Source organism: Aethalodelphis obliquidens, unplaced genomic scaffold (genome assembly GCF_003676395.1).
Source record: "Aethalodelphis obliquidens isolate GAN/ISIS:26980383/991018 unplaced genomic scaffold, ASM367639v1 scaffold8, whole genome shotgun sequence".
NCBI lineage: Eukaryota > Metazoa > Chordata > Mammalia > Artiodactyla > Delphinidae > Aethalodelphis > Aethalodelphis obliquidens.
Window position 1 is genome coordinate 33,575,422 of NW_020837952.1, and position 18,152 is coordinate 33,593,573.

Sequence of the window (18,152 nt, forward strand, 5' to 3'; positions counted from 1 at the left end):
CACAGTGCTCTGATTGTAGTAAATGCTAAATAAACTATATATTTTTAAATAAATTATTTTTAATGAACAACCAGTGGAAAATGCCTTCACTGGCAGATGTGGCCAAGATGTGATAATGACCCAAAGTGCAGACCCGCCTATAAAATCCCCAGATTCCCTTTCTAAAGGAACTAGATGAGTATCACGTGTAGTTACTTTCCTTTACTGACTCAACGGGGGCAAAACAAAACAAAACAGAAAAACAAAAAAAAAACCCCACAGACCTGGAATGCAGACACTTTCCTACAGTAAGTTCAGTGGAAGTCTCTGAGAGGTCTACAATTCTGCACTTTATTTAGAATTCAATATAAGATGCATCTATAAATTTCTTCCTCTCTCCCAATGAGCTGCAATCCATCAAAATTTCTAAAGCAGCCATGTATAAAAAATTATTCATGGTGATTCTGCACTGGGAAACACATGCAAGGAATATGATTTCACTTGGGAGCAGGCGTGTTCAGAAGTGATGACATAGGTTAAGCTTTTAAATGCTAATCTTATCTCTTCTCAAAGCACTGGATGACTTATCTGTCATCCCTACCAGAGAAGGCAAAAGAAAAAAAAAAAGCTCATACTTACAGAACTAAGTTATTTTTTTTTACGTCATCCAGACCCATTCCTAGTTTGACTAAAGAATAAAATCAACTACCTTTTCTTCAGAGTAACACAGGCATAATATCACTGTTCCCCTCTGACAAGACTTGTTTGCAAGAAACAGAAAGTTGCATGCCAGACTACTCAGGAGTGGACTCAAATGACACTCCCCTTCACCACCCCCCTCCAAAATAGGCTTTATTATTGCATTTTCATGCTAATAAGCATGATTAAGTGGCAACTCTTTTATTCCGATTTTTCACCATGACATCATGGAGTTGTGCTGAGCAATCTCCATAATGTCACTATGTAGGAAGAGACTCCGAATTCAGCAGAGAAGGAAGATGTAGGACAGAAATCAAAAAGAAGACTTTTTACAACGTATCAGGATGTGAGCAGTGGCATCACACAGTTTATTATTACTATTTTTTAAAAGGTTCTGAGTTAACAATCTTCAAAGTAAATGTCAACTATTTTGTGTTATGAAATTCTTCCTCCAAGACAACCTGGGAAGGTTATCAATTAAGCTTTCTTGTTTAATAAAACAAAAGAAGAATATGGAAAATGTACTTTAAACCCTGCTCAAGTCCTAACTCTAAATAATGCTACGGGAAAATAAAAAGGAACTTTCTCCTTGGGTCAGGAAAGAAGATGAGTGAGTATCCATTGCAAGATTATCCTTTGGGCTTTTTTCAAAGCAGCTGCTTTGCTGCAGAATCAAAAGTGGCTGGAGGAATATATGTAAACAGGAAGACTGCTTGGAAGGCAAAGAGATTCTCTCAACATATAGGAGAGAATGAGAATCTCAGGAAATGAAGACAGGGCCGTGTATCCAGCTAAATGAAATTTAAAAGATATGCTTCAGCTGCTGTATGATTCAAGTGCCAAAGCTGCACAAGCCATTTTGCACATCCACTTCATTGTTTAATTTTTGTGTGTCATCTCCTCTTCTCATTTACGGTCTTTTGGAAATTTTGTTTGTAAATTGAGACAGGAGGTAGATTCTGCTCCTTGTTATGTAATCATTATCCAAAACTAGAAAAAGTTTTATGGCTTTCAGAAATGATAACCTTTCAGTTTACACACAAAACCAAGCAGCTTACCTGATTTAAAAAAACAGAAAAAGAGAAAAGGTAAAACAGGCCATGCTGTAAGGTTGCATAACTTTAACAACTTCAGAACTTTTGAAAACTTGGCATCAAAACATTGGGTTGGCCAAAAAGTTCATTTGGGTTTTTCCGTAAGATGTTATGAAAAAACCCAAACGAACTTTTTGGCCAACCCAATAGTTTTGTGAATTTTTTAAAGTACACAAATGTAAAAACGGTTAACTTTAGAGCACTGAATTGTAAAGCAGTTGTATCATTGCCTTGGGTCACTAAGATGGTGGCTTCTAATCACAGATGAAATTTGAAAACATCACTTATTAAATCCTTCTCCAACTTTCTTCCTCCACACTTAAATATGTCTTTGATCTTGAGTAATGAAACATCGTTTTTGCTAAATTCCTTAACTACATCAGTCTTAAATCCACAAATATCATTTAAAATGAACCATCTAAAATTCTCATATTGTCTATTGCCTCATATTTATTTCATCAATTTCTTGCTAGAGATTATACACATCAGAATCTAAAACTACACAACATCCTTTCCTTGTCTATTGCACTGGCTAACCATTAACCAACACAAACTGTGGAAAGAAAATACGAAAGGAAGCTTTTTGAATGTGGGTGAGCTGGGAAGAAGAATTCATTTACTCTATTTATAACAGTCTTATTCATTATTATGTATCAAGAAAAACATCTTACCTAGGCAAAAAGAGAAGATGTCAGCAATACTAATACTAAGCAAACAGACTGGGTTTAAGACTAACTAGTTGTAAGATGCTGAGCGACTTGCACAACCTTCCTAAGCCCACATTCCTCTTCTGTAAATGGAAGGATATAACCACCCTCATAGGTGGAGAGAATCAGGGGAGATGAAAGTATGTAACACACTTAGCTCAGGACCTGGCACATGGAATAAGCATCACAATCAGCATTTTCTTCATCATCAGCAGCTGATTAGGTACTAAAATCCTTTCTGGCTCTTATACCCTCTATAATCTTGAATTAGCAAGCACCATCTGGCACCTGCTATTCAACCTATTGTGTTATTTCCTTAAAAATGGCCAGCAACTTGCCCCCCACCTTCCTCTTTTATTAATCCACGGTCTCTACCCTCTTCTACAACCCCAAGTGGCCCACTTCTCTCTCCAAACAGAATTATGTTTGAACAACATATGTTTGTGCCAGGTGGTACTGAGTACAGTTATATGCGTTTCCTATGTATGACATCAATGCGTGATAGTAATGTTCCTCCTACCTTCCAAACAACCCTCCTTGGTGCCAACCCATGTGTCAATTGAGGTCAGCAGGCATAAAACCGATAAGTACTCAGATCCATGCTTAGAATGCTATAGTCAAAGATTCAGTCAAAGATATATCTCACGTGATTCATTAACTCATAGTTGGGTTCCAAAAACCTTTACTAAGATTTTGGTGTTGCACCACTAGCTGGGGATACCAGCATGAGGCAATTTAGCCAGGTAGACAGGTAAGTAAGAATATAATTTCATTATATTGTTTTCAATATATGATTTTGTTTGTTTGTTTGTTTGTTTTGCGGTACACGGGCCTCTCACTGTTGTGGCCTCTCCTGTTGCGGAGCACAGGCTCCGGACGCGCAGGCTCAGCGGCCACGGCTCATGGGCCCAGCCACTCCGTGGCATGTGGGATCTTCCCAGAACGGGGCACGAACCCGTGTCCCCTGCATCGGCAGGTGGACTCTCAACCACTGCGCCACCAGGGAAGCCCTATATGATTTTTTTTTTAATGCTATAGAAGCACGGGGTAAGATCACTAAACACAAGGAAAGTGGGGGCAGGGAGGAAGGGCAAACAGCCTTCAGGGAGGACTTCCAAGAGGAGGAACCATCTCAGCTAGACCAGCTGGAGGATGAAGAGGGGCTACCAGGGCTTTCAAGACCAAATGCAGTTGTGGAATATGTCACTATTTCACTGTACTTCGTTAAGTGACGCCAGCATGAAATTTACCACTCAGGGAGCAGTAGAGATAAGCAACAGCCAATCACAGAGAATCTTGTACAGTGTGTTGAGGGTTTGGACTTTATCCTGCAGGTAATGTAAAGTCAATGGAGGATTTTAACCAGGGTAGTCACATGGTCAGCATTCCATTAATAATCTAGATTGTGTGCATTAGAGAGAATCTTTAAAATTACAGAATTCACTCTTCATTTTGTTGGATAACAAAATGTATACCCTCGGAGGGATGAACCCCATATCAACACCACATAGTTGAATTCAGGATGTGGATCTCCTATACAGTCAGCAAGCGCTTGTTCTGACTTTCCTGCCTTGCCCCACCAAGTGCCAGGACACACATTTCAAGGAAATATGCGAAGCTAAGTCCCTTTATAATCCAGCCCTCCTCTTAAGTGACTTATAAAAACCAATGATTCTGTCCCATTCTCCTTTGGGCCTTAAAAGAATGGATGTAGACTTTTTCCTTTTTCAACGTTTAAAAGATTTTTGCTTTTTGGTTTCACTTGAGTCTTGGCTCAAATTGTTGTGTTAGATCCTACTCTAAACTGAACCCAAAGTTACTTCACACTTGTCTGGGTTGATAACTTAATTTTTGAGGTAGTGATAGTCAAAGATTCAGTCAAGAAACCTTTAGAAAGAGCGTTCAGATTATACAATGTCAGAACACAGGAGCTGTTTTCTGTCTTTCACAAGTGCTTTGAACAAGTCCATCAAAAGGAACTTAACAGTTTAATGTTCTGTACAAGAATGGAATGCTTGTTTACCTGAAGTAATGGACAGATAAAAGTAACGTGCATCTGTCTTGATTGATACAAAACTTACTTGAAGATTAACCTGGACAATCAAGCCCTTAAACTCTAAATACCATCACCCACAAGAAAAACCTGGATTCATAATGCAAACATTCCCAAACTGTTGATCCTACATCCTTAACTAAATTCAACACATGCAAAGAAAAAAAAAACAAAAACAAGAGCAAAAAAAAAAAAAAAAAAACACAACCTACTTTGAATGCAAAAATGAATTTTTCTTGAAAGCAGCTAGCATTTACCTAGGTTTTCTGGGTACCCAGCATGAAATAACCCTTCTCATGTACTGGCTCATTTAATCCTCAAAACCATGTGAGAAGTTAAACACTATTATAAATGTCATTTTAGAAATGAGAAAATCAGAATGTTAGAAGAATGATTCAAAGTCATCCCATTTGAAGAGGTGACGCCAGATCTATGCGTCTCCAAAGCTATTAATACATACTATATAAAGTAGTGTGTGGCTCATTTTGGAAGACATTAATAAACTCAAAGCTTTCATGTATTTAGAAAGTTTGAATTTTTCATTACTCAAGGCTTAGAATAATAAGTATGACCGTAGGCCTCTGAATGGAACAACACACACAATAACTGGTGACACAGCCAAGTCATGCATCAGCATTGTTGGTTACAAAGGGGGATGCTGACCCAGATCCAGACCCTTACTAATCTCAGTTCACGGTCACACAATCCAATTTCACATAATCACCCATAATCTCTCTCTGCTTTTCAATAACAACAGGTTTAAATAAATTATAGCCATCACACAAGTGAAGCAAACAGACAGAGTAGACTGATCCATACTGATCTGTTAGCTGGCATAATCCAGTCCCTAAAGATTAGAGATACTACTTACTGAACATCAGTTCTGGGTCAGCCAATTTCCATATATTATCTCATTTAATCTTGTATTCTTCCAACCACGTAATAGTATCCTTACCACCCCATTATACATATGAGGACATTGAGAAAGAAAGTAAATAACATGCACGTGGGTCTTGGTGAATAACAGAGCTAAGGACTTAAGCCTCATTCTAACTCCAAAGTCCATGCTACTTTGAGTGTCTACATGAGGCCAATGAGTCAAACATTTGTACAAACACAACTTAGTTCTTAATAGTATAGCAGGAAAACGTGTTAAGTCTGAAAAGTACTTTTTTTATAATAGTACAATTCTGTGAGTGACAATCACAAAGCAGGTATGCAACATCCTATTTCCAGGTTAAAAAGCTACAAAGTATTATTATTCCATTTTACAGAAAAGGAAATTCAGTTTAAGAGAAGGTTAAGCAAAGTTAAATAATTTGCTTAAGATCCCTTGGCAAGCTAGAGCCAGACGTAAAACCTTGGTGCTTTTGACACAAAAGCCATGCTCTTTCCTTTCTCCCTTGACAAGTGGCTATATTTCTGTTGATGCAGAAAATGACTTCTCCTCCCAGATAGGGAGAAGTAGATCACTCACCAATTCATGGGAAGGACTCATGTTCTGTCCCCCCAATTCCAAGCATAGCATAGCGTTTAGGAATGTAGGCTCTAGTTCCAGACCGCCTGGTTCATAAGTCAGCTCCACCATGTATTAGCTCTGTGACCTTGGGCACAGGATAGAAAGAAGTAACTTTGCTCTAGGTAAACTATCTTGCGATTATAATTATACACATTTAGCTCTTTTTCAGTTTTTGGTTAAAGTAGAGAATGAAAACAATTATTCAGGGCTAAAGTGAATTCCAAGCCTGAGGTATTTGGATAAATTGCTTGAACTTTCCCTTTCATTCTGACAATGGAGACTTTGTAATTAAAGTCACTTTCTTAAGAAAGGAGTCACCACTGTTGATAAGCTTACCATTTGTTTAATGCTGAAGATCAGAGTGAATATTTATTTAGGATTTCCTAGGTGCCCGGCACTGGACTAAGGGCTTTTTGTGGATTCTTTCATTTAATCTTCACAACCACCTTTGAGAAATGTACTCCTGCCCTCTCTCTTTGGCAGATAGGGAAACCGAGGCTCAGAGGATTAGCCAACCAAAGTGGGTCATCTAACTGCAGTCTATTTGGTTCATCACACCTCTGTTGTTTCCTTCACCTGCGTTCAAATGATTCCAGGACCTTTTAGCAACCTTTTAAACAACTTCATTTCCACTAAACTGATAAATTACATAGCGATGCTGCCCCTAAGGGTGCTCCAACAGTCAATTGTTTCAAAAAATCTAACATCAATGCAGAAAATGAATTTTTACTATTCATGCGGTTGGACTGACAAGGAATTACAAAGCAAAGGTCACAACTTTAATGGCTGGTAGCTTTAACAAACAGACATAAGCATAAAGACATTATTAAGTGGTTTTCTAAAAATGATCACCGCCACCTAAAATTGTGTTTGGAAACAGCATGAAAATAGAGCAAACTGATTAAAGTAATCCCCGGAGCATCTTTTATCCCCCAAGAAGTTATTTTGCAACACAATTTTCAAATATTTAAAAACCTCCCCTCTGCCAAGAAAAGTACCATTTTATTTGAAAGACACCAAGGTTTCGGCAGTAATTCTTAATTCCATAAATTAAAATGGCATTTTTCCAGTTTATAAGGACCTCGCACACAACAGGTCAGCTGACGCAGGCATTCGATGGCTAAGGAGACTGAGGTGGGAGAGGCTGGGGACCAAACCCTGGAGGTGCTGCTGCTCTTCACAGCCATTTACCCTCCTGCGTGGTCCTGACAAGCTGCATCAGAAGCAACCCCTCGCTCTCCCGGGAACCCTGCTTCGCTTGCTCTCAACCTTCCCCTTATAAGATTAAAAAACCATCATCTTCACCCGCAAATTTTTTTTTAAAAAAAGGCTTGAGTCTTACAGATCGTATGTATATGTATATTTAAATATGGGTCCATTCCATTGACGTGGTTCAATGGAATCTAGTTTTTAGAATTAAATAGGCTTGGGCTTCCCTGGTGGCGCAGTGGTTGAGAGTCCGCCTGCCGATGCAGGGGACACGGTTTCGTGCCCCGGTCCGGGAGGATCCCACGTGCCGCGGAGCGGCTGGGCCCATGAGCCATGGCCGCTGAGCCTGCGCGTCCAGAGCCTGTGCTCCGCAACGGGAGAGGCCACGACAGTGAGAGACCCGGAAAAAAAAAAAGAATTAAGCAGACTTGGCTCCAAATCCAAGCTTTTCCACTTACTTGCAATTTTTTTCCCTTTTAATCTTGGTTAAGTGTTCTTAATCTCTCTGAACTTTAGTTTCCTTGTTAAAAAAAAATGAGATCAATGATATCTCTTTCATAACATTTTTTTTTGGGGGGCTAGAATCAAATGAGATATTCCTGTGCAGTTTGTGGCCTGGTGCCTCATCTATAGTGAGTAATCAACGGATATTAACATATTAACTAGTCTTATTCATTCTTTCTCTTTTTTTTTGGCCGTGCCCCGTGGCATGTGGGATCTTAGTTCCCGGACCAGGGATCAAAACCATGCCCCATGCATTGGAAGTGCAGAGTCTTAGCCACTGGACTGCCAGGGAAGTCCCCTATCCTTTCTCTTCTTAAGCAGCTTGTCTTTTGGCCTATTTTGTATAATTGTTGCCTTTCGTAGAAAGGGGAGAAAGATAAAGGGGGTAAAATTGGAGGAAAATTTTGTTTAATTTGCTAAGAGTGCTTGCGAGTGTTAAAGAAGGTAGATTGTGTATAAATAAGGCAGTTAAGGTATTAAGCTCTATTATTTTAATTCATTTATTCATGCAAGCCCTATAGCCAAAGGCAGGAACTGTGAACAATGAATTTATGTCTTACAGCATGTGGATTTGCTGAAAGCTTCCATGATTCCCTCCTCCTGCAGAGAAGGAACTGATTATTTACTAAGAGCAAGTACCTGTGCCCTTACACAGCCTGTCTCACTTAATCACGACATCAGTACTACCAATAGATAAGTTATTTCTGCACCCATTTTAAAGATTGGGAAGGAAAAGTTCAGAGAGAAACACTTACTGAAGGGCACACTGCTAGTAAGAGGCCGAACCACTACTACATTTGATTCAGTCCAGTGTTTTCTGTATTCTCACATGCCCACCAGTTTCACTTAGTAAATAATAGTGCACATTCACTGAAAATTAATACTGTAAATGGGGAACAAAGTAGCCTTTCTAATCATCAACCAGACACATCTGTGTATAACAGAGCCAGGACAGTAGTTAAAATTTGCCTTCTGTTAAAAAAAAAAAGAAAAAGGCTTCTAAAAAAGGTTGTTGGCACTTAACAACCTGAAATCAGGCATTTATTTATTCAACAACATTCCATCTGTGTTCACTGAACCTCTAATATGAGCCACTCTGCTAGGTAACTGGAATCACAAAATTTTTGTTGCCAACTATTACAGGCAACTGTTTTTAATATCTGAATTGTGTTTGTGTTTGATTTAATGTTCCTATAAGCAGAACGTGTATCTTTGAGGTTCTGAATAGGCCGCACTAATACACTGTGGCAGTGGCAGCTAAATCTCTTTGGGTGTTAATCATGACCATAAAACACTTCGAGTTGGCACGTTAAAGACCTTTTCCTCATCTGTGAATTGGGGTTTAAAGAAAACAGTACCTACCTCCCAGAAGAAAAGTTCTTTGAATTCATCTTGGAACTGTTTTCTACTAAATGCCATTTTGGCATGAGCTTATTATCAGGGTGATTTGATTTTACAAAACAATCATGAAAGTATTTAAAATGGATACACATTTAAATGTCAAATGCTTGACACAGACTGTAGTAAATTTCATTCCTTCAAGCTGAATCATTTATGTGTGACATTTATACAGAAATGCAAACAATAAATGGTCAAATCGATAAAAGTCTATGAAATTGTTTAAGACTAAGAAAGATCCAAATTTCAAACGGGGAACTATTTTTTATAGTCCACTATTTTCTAGTACTGTTAAGAGGTAGAGTACCATTATGGCCATAGTACATTATAAACAAATGTGTCCTAAACTTTTAAAGTATTTTCCTGGGCAGGGGTTAAGAATTAGAGAAAACAAAACTGTTACAATTTGTTGCGTAACAATGGAAGGATTATATAAACCCTATTTTGTCGTTTGATGCTTTTCTACACAGAATTAATTTCATCCAGCACTAAAAACATTATACTAATATCGTCCTTTTGATTCTTCATGAACGTTTTCTAACTACTTTATTATCCCTGCATTTTAGCAACCCCTTTGCACCACCTGGAAGCAGAAAGCACCAGCCCAGCTCCTTTTACTGTGATAATTTATCTTTCTAACAAACAGTAGAATGACCTGTGTTAGTTCTCCACCTAACAGAACACATCAGAGATCTCTGGGTAGGGCTGGCTGAAGATAGCAGCTTTCTAAAATCGCCAGAGATCCAAACTAAAGTAATAACAGAGGTTTTAGTCGGTCATCAAAAATGGAAATCCCTGGGCTTCCCTGGTGGCGCAGCGGTTGCGAGTCCGCCTGCCGATGCAGGGGCCGCAGGTTCGTGCCCAGGTCTGGGAGGATCCCACATGCCGCGGAGCGGCTGGGCCTGCGCGTCCGGAGCCTGTGCTCTGCAACGGGAGAGGCCACAGCAGTGAGAGGCCCGCGTACCGCAAAAAAAAAAAAAAAAAAAAAAAAAAATGGAAATCCCTAACGTGTTGACTATTTCAGAAGTGTTAAACTGTAGGTTTAACACAGAACCATAAATAACGATGTGTGACTGCCGGGGTTTGTTTTGCAATCCTTGGGTTTTCTAGATCACATTAGAAACCCTTTTATACGAAGCACCTCTACCCTGCCTCCCTCCTCCCATCTAAAGTTCGGCAGTGAATGTAAATTTTAACAGCCATCCATACGGACAACGCATACCAGGAAGGGTGCAAGGCCTTTATAAACACAACCTACTTTCTTTGCAACACTCTTCTTGGAAATCAAGGAATCTGTTTTTTCACAAGGTAGCTGTCTAGGAAGGCTTTGCGAAAGGGACCCCAAGTAAACAGTGGAAAACTCAGCACAACGGGGTTCCTCACAATAGACAACCACTATTAAGCTGTAATTTTTAGAGGCAACCTGGTTTACGACCACTCAAACACTGGTATTTAGAAGAAACAGGCCAATTACAAGATGTGATTCAGCCCTGGACTTTAGTAAAGGCACTTAAATGGAAAGGTCCTTGGCTTCAGAGATTTCAAGTCAAGAGGAAAAAGAGGCAAAAGTGCTAAGCACCCACAGGGCTTTTAAACAAAAGATGAACTTCCGCTCCTGAAAGGGCAACAGAGTATGTGTATGCAAGACAAACAACGGCCCCCTTCAGGCTGTGCTCTGTCCTCCCTGGTCTCCAGTGGGGGCACAGTATGCAGTCAGGGTACATTATACAGTGGGGATGCCCTTTCTGCAAAGGTGAAGGAGGCTGGGGCTTACTTTTTCCAGTGAGCACTGACGATGGCTTTGCTCTCGCCCTCTCGTCTTGTGCACCCTTTTGCTTGGTCACCCTAGAGAGCAAAGGCATTCTTTGCAAGGCCACTGTCAGATTTTTGAGCTGCTGTCTGTGCACCAGGAACACAGAAAAGGTACCCTAACTGCCCCCTTAGAGACTACATTCTAATCAGCAGCCCTCCAAGCCCCAAGGCAACAGCTACACCTGCAAAGTCAAGTGCTGAATTCCTTCATCCAGATAAATGAAAGATAGCTACTGCTACTTTTTTTTAAGTGTCTGGATCATTGCCTCAATTCTGAACATGGTTTTAGCAGGAAGTTCACTAGATTTTGCTGGTGCTTAGAGCATTATCATCATTGTCACAGCTCTATTTTCTGCGGAATCCGTGGTCTCTTGCCTGGAGGAGGGGGTCCAGACCTGCAAAAAGTCAGGGCAAGGAGAGACTGAGACTCGGCAACGTGCCATCCACAGAAACTGTCTTTCCCAGAGGCAGAAGGGCTGCTCCCTCCTTTTTCAGCCTCTGTGTCTCCAGCTGCAGACCTCTTCCCTTCACTCTTCTTCCCAGGATTAACTCTAGGGCACAATATTACTGAGGCTCAGTGACTTGCCCAAGACTATGAAGATCCAGTGACCGGCCCTGGAGCCAGAACCAAGTGCAGGGTCCGTACCTCTGATTCCCTGCACGGAAGTTCTTTCCACTACAGGATCAAATTCTCTCCATTTCTTCTCCACGCACACAGATATTGGAGACCGCAGGGGTAGAAACAATGAGCAAATACGGGGAGGCAGACATTCATTAGTTATGTAAGATGACGTCCTCTGGCTGTCTGACTTTGCCTTATGATTCTTCTTCACTTAGAGGATTTAAAGATTGGGAGAGAGAAAGTAAAGATCCCTTTCAACTATGGATATTGCCCAGATAGCAAGTGCAAATACCATTCTTGTTATAGAGGAATATCAAGTAGCAGGTGAAAAGGCTAAAAGTAGAATAGTCTAAGTTGAAATCTCCTTCATTTCTCCCCATTGGCTGCTTTATCATCATAAAAAAAGGGTTAAAATTTCTATTCACACCAAAGCAATGACTACATGAATCTCGGAACCAAAGGAAGATAAAATGCCATCTGGTTCAAACATCTATTTTACTACTACCTTAGACATAGAGAATTCTAGAACTGGAAGGCACTTAGAAATCACCTAGTCCTACTCTCTCATTTTACAGTGGAGGAAACTGAGGTCCAGAGAGATTCAAATGTCTTCCCGAAGTCATACAACATAGTATCTGCGCTAATAGATGAACTCCATCCCCTAATAACCAAGTCAATGTGGCAGCCTAGAAAAAAATAGTAAAATGTAGTCAAAAGACAAAGAGAGTTACGTAACAGACAGTCTTCCTTTAGATGACACACACTGCAATTTTAGAAAAAGATCTATGAGGCCTAATTATAAGAAAATCACCCCCTATCACCTCCATTTTTCTGGACAGAAGGAAATAGGTAGAGATGGGATAATGACAATTCTCTCCAACTCCCAGCCCCTGTAAACAGTTTTTATCATGCCCATAATTAAGTGAAAAGGCAAAAACATCTCACTGCATCTATAAATCAGAGTCTATAGTCAATGGTTTCTATGAGACAAAGTCTAAATAAAATAACCCTGAAAACAGCATATATTATAAAAGCATCCTGGTGTTCCTTCAATTTGTTTTATAAATTGTTCTGACTACACAGGTGGCTAACACCAAAGAGAGTCTCCTGCAGGTGCTCATGATTCATGTACTAGAAAACAAAGATAAAAGATCACTCCTGACAGATTTATATCCAAATGCCTTACCCTAATTTACGAAAGGGAACATTAAGGAAACTGAGAAAAGAAAAAAAAAATCTCCCAAACTTGCATAATGAAAAAAATTAAAATGTCACTACATGTTGCCTGATAAAGACAATAAAGACACACTGCAGACACGAATGCTGGTCCTCACTCTGAAGAGCAAGTTCACGAACACCAAGGACAGGAAACTGACCCAGTCTCTTTAGTCTAAAATGAAATAAAATAAACCCTCAGAATCAGACAAGAGGCACAGAAAGCAAAAGTATGGAAATATGAAAGTGAATCAGAGATGGTGATTATATTCCCATTTTCGATTCCTATTTTCAATTTTAACTCTTATTTTCACTTTTTAAGAAAAACTTTAGGGCTTCCCTGGTGGCGCAGTGGTTGGGAGTCTGCCTGCTAATGCAGGGGACACGGGTTCAAGCCCTGGTCTGGGAGGATCTCACATGCCGTGGAGCAGCTAGGCCCGTGAGCCACAGCTACTGAGCCTGCGCGTCTGGAGCCTGTGCTCCGCAGCAAGGGAGCCGCCATAGTGAGAGGCCCGTGCTCCGCGATGAGGAGTGGCCCCCGCTTGCCACAACTAGAGAAAGCCCTTGCACAGAGACGAGGACCCAACACAGCCAAAAATAAATAAATTAATAAAATCCTACCCCCAACATCTAAAAAAAAAAAAAAAAGAAGAAAAACTTTAAAGCATTTATCATCTCTCCTGCCACAGATAACCTTTCTTTTCATACATTCCTGATTTGATAGTACAAACAGGTATCAGTTTATAAGGCTGAATGCAGAGATCCAGATTTATGAAAATTTGGTCTCTGTGCTTTGATGGTTAAGCAACATTTACCTGCAAAAGCTAGTTTTTTTCTGGCTTTTAAGTTAGTCGGCAGGCAATTCTCTTCTCGGGGATAATAAATTCAGACTGTAACTACAGTAAGCCACTGTGCTGGGATACAGACATATATAAAATCTCATTTAATCCTTACAGATCTTTATAACTATTTTATAATCATTGTACAGATTGCAAAATAGAAATCCCAAGAAGTTAAACCATGTGCCTAAAGTCATTTGTCTTACCAGTGGTAAGACAGGAATTAGAATCAAAGTCTTGAAAAGCTAGAACCTAAGATCTCTCCACTATATCTCAGGTGTTCCCTAGACATGGTTGGGGAAGGGCACACTCAGTGGGGCTCGCCGGACCATGCAAGAAACCTCCAGTTTCAGACTAGCTATTTGGGGAGAATTTTTTTTTAATGTTATTGATGGTGATGGAAAGATTTCAATAACCCTATCATTATAGCATAAATGTGATTCATAACTTGCGATCTCCAAATCAGCAGTTAGATATAAATAAAATTTGGCGATTTTAATTGGTTTGGCTTGGGCCGGGCCTTCAGACTTCCATATGGTTGTTTTCCTTGTTTTATGTTGCATGTAATCGACTTAGCACTTGAGTTTTAAAGTCTTGGCAGAATCTATCAATTAAAAGCTACAAAAATTAGGATTGTTCAAAGCACACATTCCAAATGGAGTGATTTTAAGGACAAAATTTAAAAATGCTCTTTTCATAAATGTTAAATTTTTCTGTAAACTTGCATCATCACCCAGATGACAAACTTCATACAGACAAAAGAGGGATATTTTCTCTGGAAAAACAAAAGCTAATAAACATTCTATTTGCTTCTTCTGAGAACTAATGTGTGCCTAAAATGGCCTTTTCTACACCATTCGCCAGATGAATTTTTCCTATCTTCATATTTCTAAAACTGACAGCAGTCGTGAAAACTCTCACAGACCAGACCATCTCAAAACTAAAATGTAAGTACAACATCAATAAACATGGCACCAGCCCTGTTAAACTGATAGCACTTTTATTTATTTATTTATTTTTTTGCTGTACGCGGGCTTCTCACTGTTACGGCCTCTCCTGTTGCGGAGCACAGGCTCCGGACGCGCAGGCTCAGCGGCCATGGCTCACGGGCCCAGCCGCTCCGCGGCATGTGGGATCTTCCCGGACCGGGGCACAAACCCGTGTCCCCTGCAGCGGCAGAAGGACTCTCAACCACTGCGCCACCAGGGAAGCCCAGCACTTTTCTAACTGGTCTTGCAAATTAATGTCCAATTGTTATTTAATATACCAGTTTATCAGAGTATTACATTGAAAAAATGATTATACATTGAAATAGATGTTCTTTCTAAGCCAGAGACACAATTCCCTTCAGAAAACGTAAAACCACACAATATGGATAAAATACATTCAGAAATCTGAAAAACACAAAATGCTTTCATTTCTGTAGACTTGTGACTAAACTTATTGTTAAAATTGCTCCTCACGACTACTGCCCATGTAATTATTTCCCATATGCTAAAAGTTCATCACACGTGCTAAATAAATTAAAGAATCATTTATCAAACCTCAAGTGGTTGTTGGTGCATTTCCACATTTATTTAGCTTGACTGAAAGTCCAGAATGCCTGGTGTCCCTGTGATTCTTGGAGAGATGCACAATTCAAGTGTATTTTTAAAATTATCATTAAATTCTCATTTTATATCTTGGGTAATGGAAGGGTACACAACTGTTTGTTTTATAACAGAACTCTGGAATTGATGCCATCTTTACAAATGATTATTTAAACTATTGAATGTTAATAGATATTCCTCCCTGGCAAATATAACATTAGATTCAGTAGAACAAACTTACGACTTAATGTCAGATTTCCTTATGCTACTCTCCATCCATACAGAGGTGCACAGGAAATTTCTTTGTAACTTTTGGATTAGAAAATTTAACAATATGAATGAGGATCTAAGCACCCTCCCCCATTTCCACTGATTATTTCATTGATTTCATGCTATTTCCAGGGTCCCCTTTTTCTGTGGCAAGAATATGGAATTGCTAGACGTATCTTTAAAGGAAACCTTGAAGGTCATTAGATCCCAGGCAATGAATGCCTTCATTCACCAAGGGCACTGCCCTCCTTTGCCTTCAGTCCTTTAACAGCAGCAAGTTCCCCCAAAGGGCTTGCACTTTTACTCGGCCTGAGCAGGTCACATTTCTAAAATATTTAGCTGCCTGCAGTGTCTCTGGTCAGCAGTACTGAGTCACTAACACCAAGGAGTTTCAGGCTAGTTTGACCTCTTTCTAGTTTTCAATGGAATTATCCCATGTAATCCAATTTACATAGCCATTTAATCAAAGTGAGAAAGGAGATTACAGAGCTCACTTTTGTTTTGCAAAGCAAGGGTGCAAGGATCATCAATCCTACTGACTCTCAAAGTGGCTTGATAGTACATCGCCCCCCTTTGGATTGTTGGTCATTAACCTGATCTGTCTCCAGTGATCTTGTTTAAATAGGAAGGTTTAGGCTCTTTTCCTGAACTAGAAGGTAGCGGTTTCTCCACCCACATCTCACCACTACCATTCACGTGAGCAGATGCTACTATAACAAAGAATTGGTTCCCCGTCCGCCCATGCTTATTATTCCACAAAGCAGAAAGCATGTACGAATCAAGTAATTAGATTAAAACTTCTCTTCTGTTGCCAGTCTTTAACATTTGCATTTCAACAGCCCACTGTGGTGATCCCAGGTGCTTTGCCTATAAACTAACCTGCTTGCAGGATAGGAACTTGCGCTCCGCTCCTCTCCTCGGTCTTGGGCAGCTGCCCTAGAGACTACACAAAAATTTCTTCCAGGCCACGTCCCTCCCTCCTGCCCTTTTCCACACGGGTGCAATGGGCTCGAGTCTTCCTACTCCCCTCTGAATATGTACCCTTCCCAGGTCTAGACACCTATTTAAAATGACACTAAGTATGTCATTAAATAAAGCATTTTCAGCACATTCTAAACTGAAGATCTGTACCAACCTTTCCCCCACCAATTCCACCCCTTCGACACACTTCAGGAACTGCTATCTCCGACAGCACCTCTGGGGGGTGAAAGGGCAGCCTTACCCAACCCGCGGCAGATAACAGAAAAATTCCTAAGGGGAGAAGTAAGTGGAGGTAAGACCTGCAGTGGCAAAAAGAACTGTGCATGGGAGTACGGTGGCGGCCCTTTCTAAATCCAGATATCTGCTGCAAGAAAACAAACAAACTAAACTAATTGTACCCCTGGACGGTGCTTTACCACTGTGCTTCTGTATAATGCACAATTTTGCAGCACTGGGAATTACCTCAATAACTACCATCAGAGGTGCCCATTAACACACACACAAACAACTTTTTCTCTTCTGTAATGGAAGAAAGTGGGTGCAATGTGGAGGTATTACCCCCTTTAGAGCTCTCTTGCCTAGAGCCGCAAACCTGGCAGACGCCGCGGGAGTCAAGTTTCCCGGGGCTGGCCGGGGAGGTTCTCCGCCCAGCGGAACGCGGCCACTAAGGAACTCTGGGTTGGCTAAGTTCCAGCGGCTGCACCCGCGTCCGCACGAGCCAGGTACCCACCCAGGGGCTGCACAAAAATCTGGGTGCGCGAGCGAGCGTGGCGCGTGGGGAACTGTTGTAATGTCCCCGAAATCCACGGGAAAATGTCTGCGGTGCAAAGACATGCCTTTCAGTAATCACTTAAACTCTCCGGCCAAAGGACAGATCCTTCCATCTTACAGGAACTGCGGCTCCCGACTGACAGCTCCCAACTTAAGGGCTACAGCTCCAAACTTGACACGGGCTCCCTCTCATCACTCCCACTCCTCCTCTCCCAGGCTCACCCGGGCCGGGCGGCTGGGGCTCGCACGCCACACCCGCCTCCCCAGCGCCCTCCAGGCTCTTCCGGCAGGCACAGCCCCGAACGCCCTGGCACTTGGGGCCGGGACGCGCCGGCCTCCAGGCGCGATTTTATTGGAGAGCCAGCGAGCTCCCGGACGCGCCCTACTCACTTGTGTCTTCTTCATAAGGAAAGGCAGCGCTGTGATCCAGCCCAGGCAGCGGTGTGGCAACTCCGTTTAGCTGTTCTGGAGCTCCAGCATATTGCATGAGCAGCGGCTGCAGATAGTCCACGCATTGGGTAGCCCGAGCGCAGCGCCCTCTCCACTGCTCGTGCTTCGCGGAGCGCTCCCGGTCCCGGCGAGAGGCGGCGAGTGAAGCCCGGGTAGGGGAGCCGCTAGCACTTTTATACAGCTCCCTCCCGCCTACTCCGGACACGCCTCCTTCCCTTCCGGAGCTCCGGGGAAGCAAGGCTGGGCTGGGCCACGGGGGGGAGACCCGGGAGGGCGGCCGGAGCCCCGCGAATACACCAGAGTTGGACAAATCAAGCCAAGCGCGTCCCCACGCCGGGGGGCCCGTGTGCGCACGGCCGGGAGGCCACCAGGGCGCGGGGGCGCCGAGGGTGAAGCTGGACACCATGCAGCCGCCGCTCGCGCTGCACGCGGGTAGTCGAG

At 41.7% G+C, this 18,152-nt stretch overlaps 1 protein-coding gene across 3 annotated transcripts in view; it reads right to left on the reverse strand.

Moving 5' to 3' along the window:
- Window positions 1-17,864, reverse strand: part of KITLG (KIT ligand) — an 88,577-nt gene extending 70,713 nt beyond the window's left edge. For 2 of the 3 annotated variants that reach the window (XM_027107152.1, XM_027107154.1), the window contains exon 1: window positions 17,652-17,864. In XM_027107152.1, coding sequence (XP_026962953.1) covers window positions 17,652-17,666 — 15 coding nt within the window. In that variant the 5' untranslated portion in view covers window positions 17,667-17,864. The remainder of the gene's footprint in view (window positions 1-17,651) is intronic. The other variant, XM_027107151.1, reaches the window with a different exon arrangement.
- Window positions 17,865-18,152: the final 288 nt, after the last annotated feature.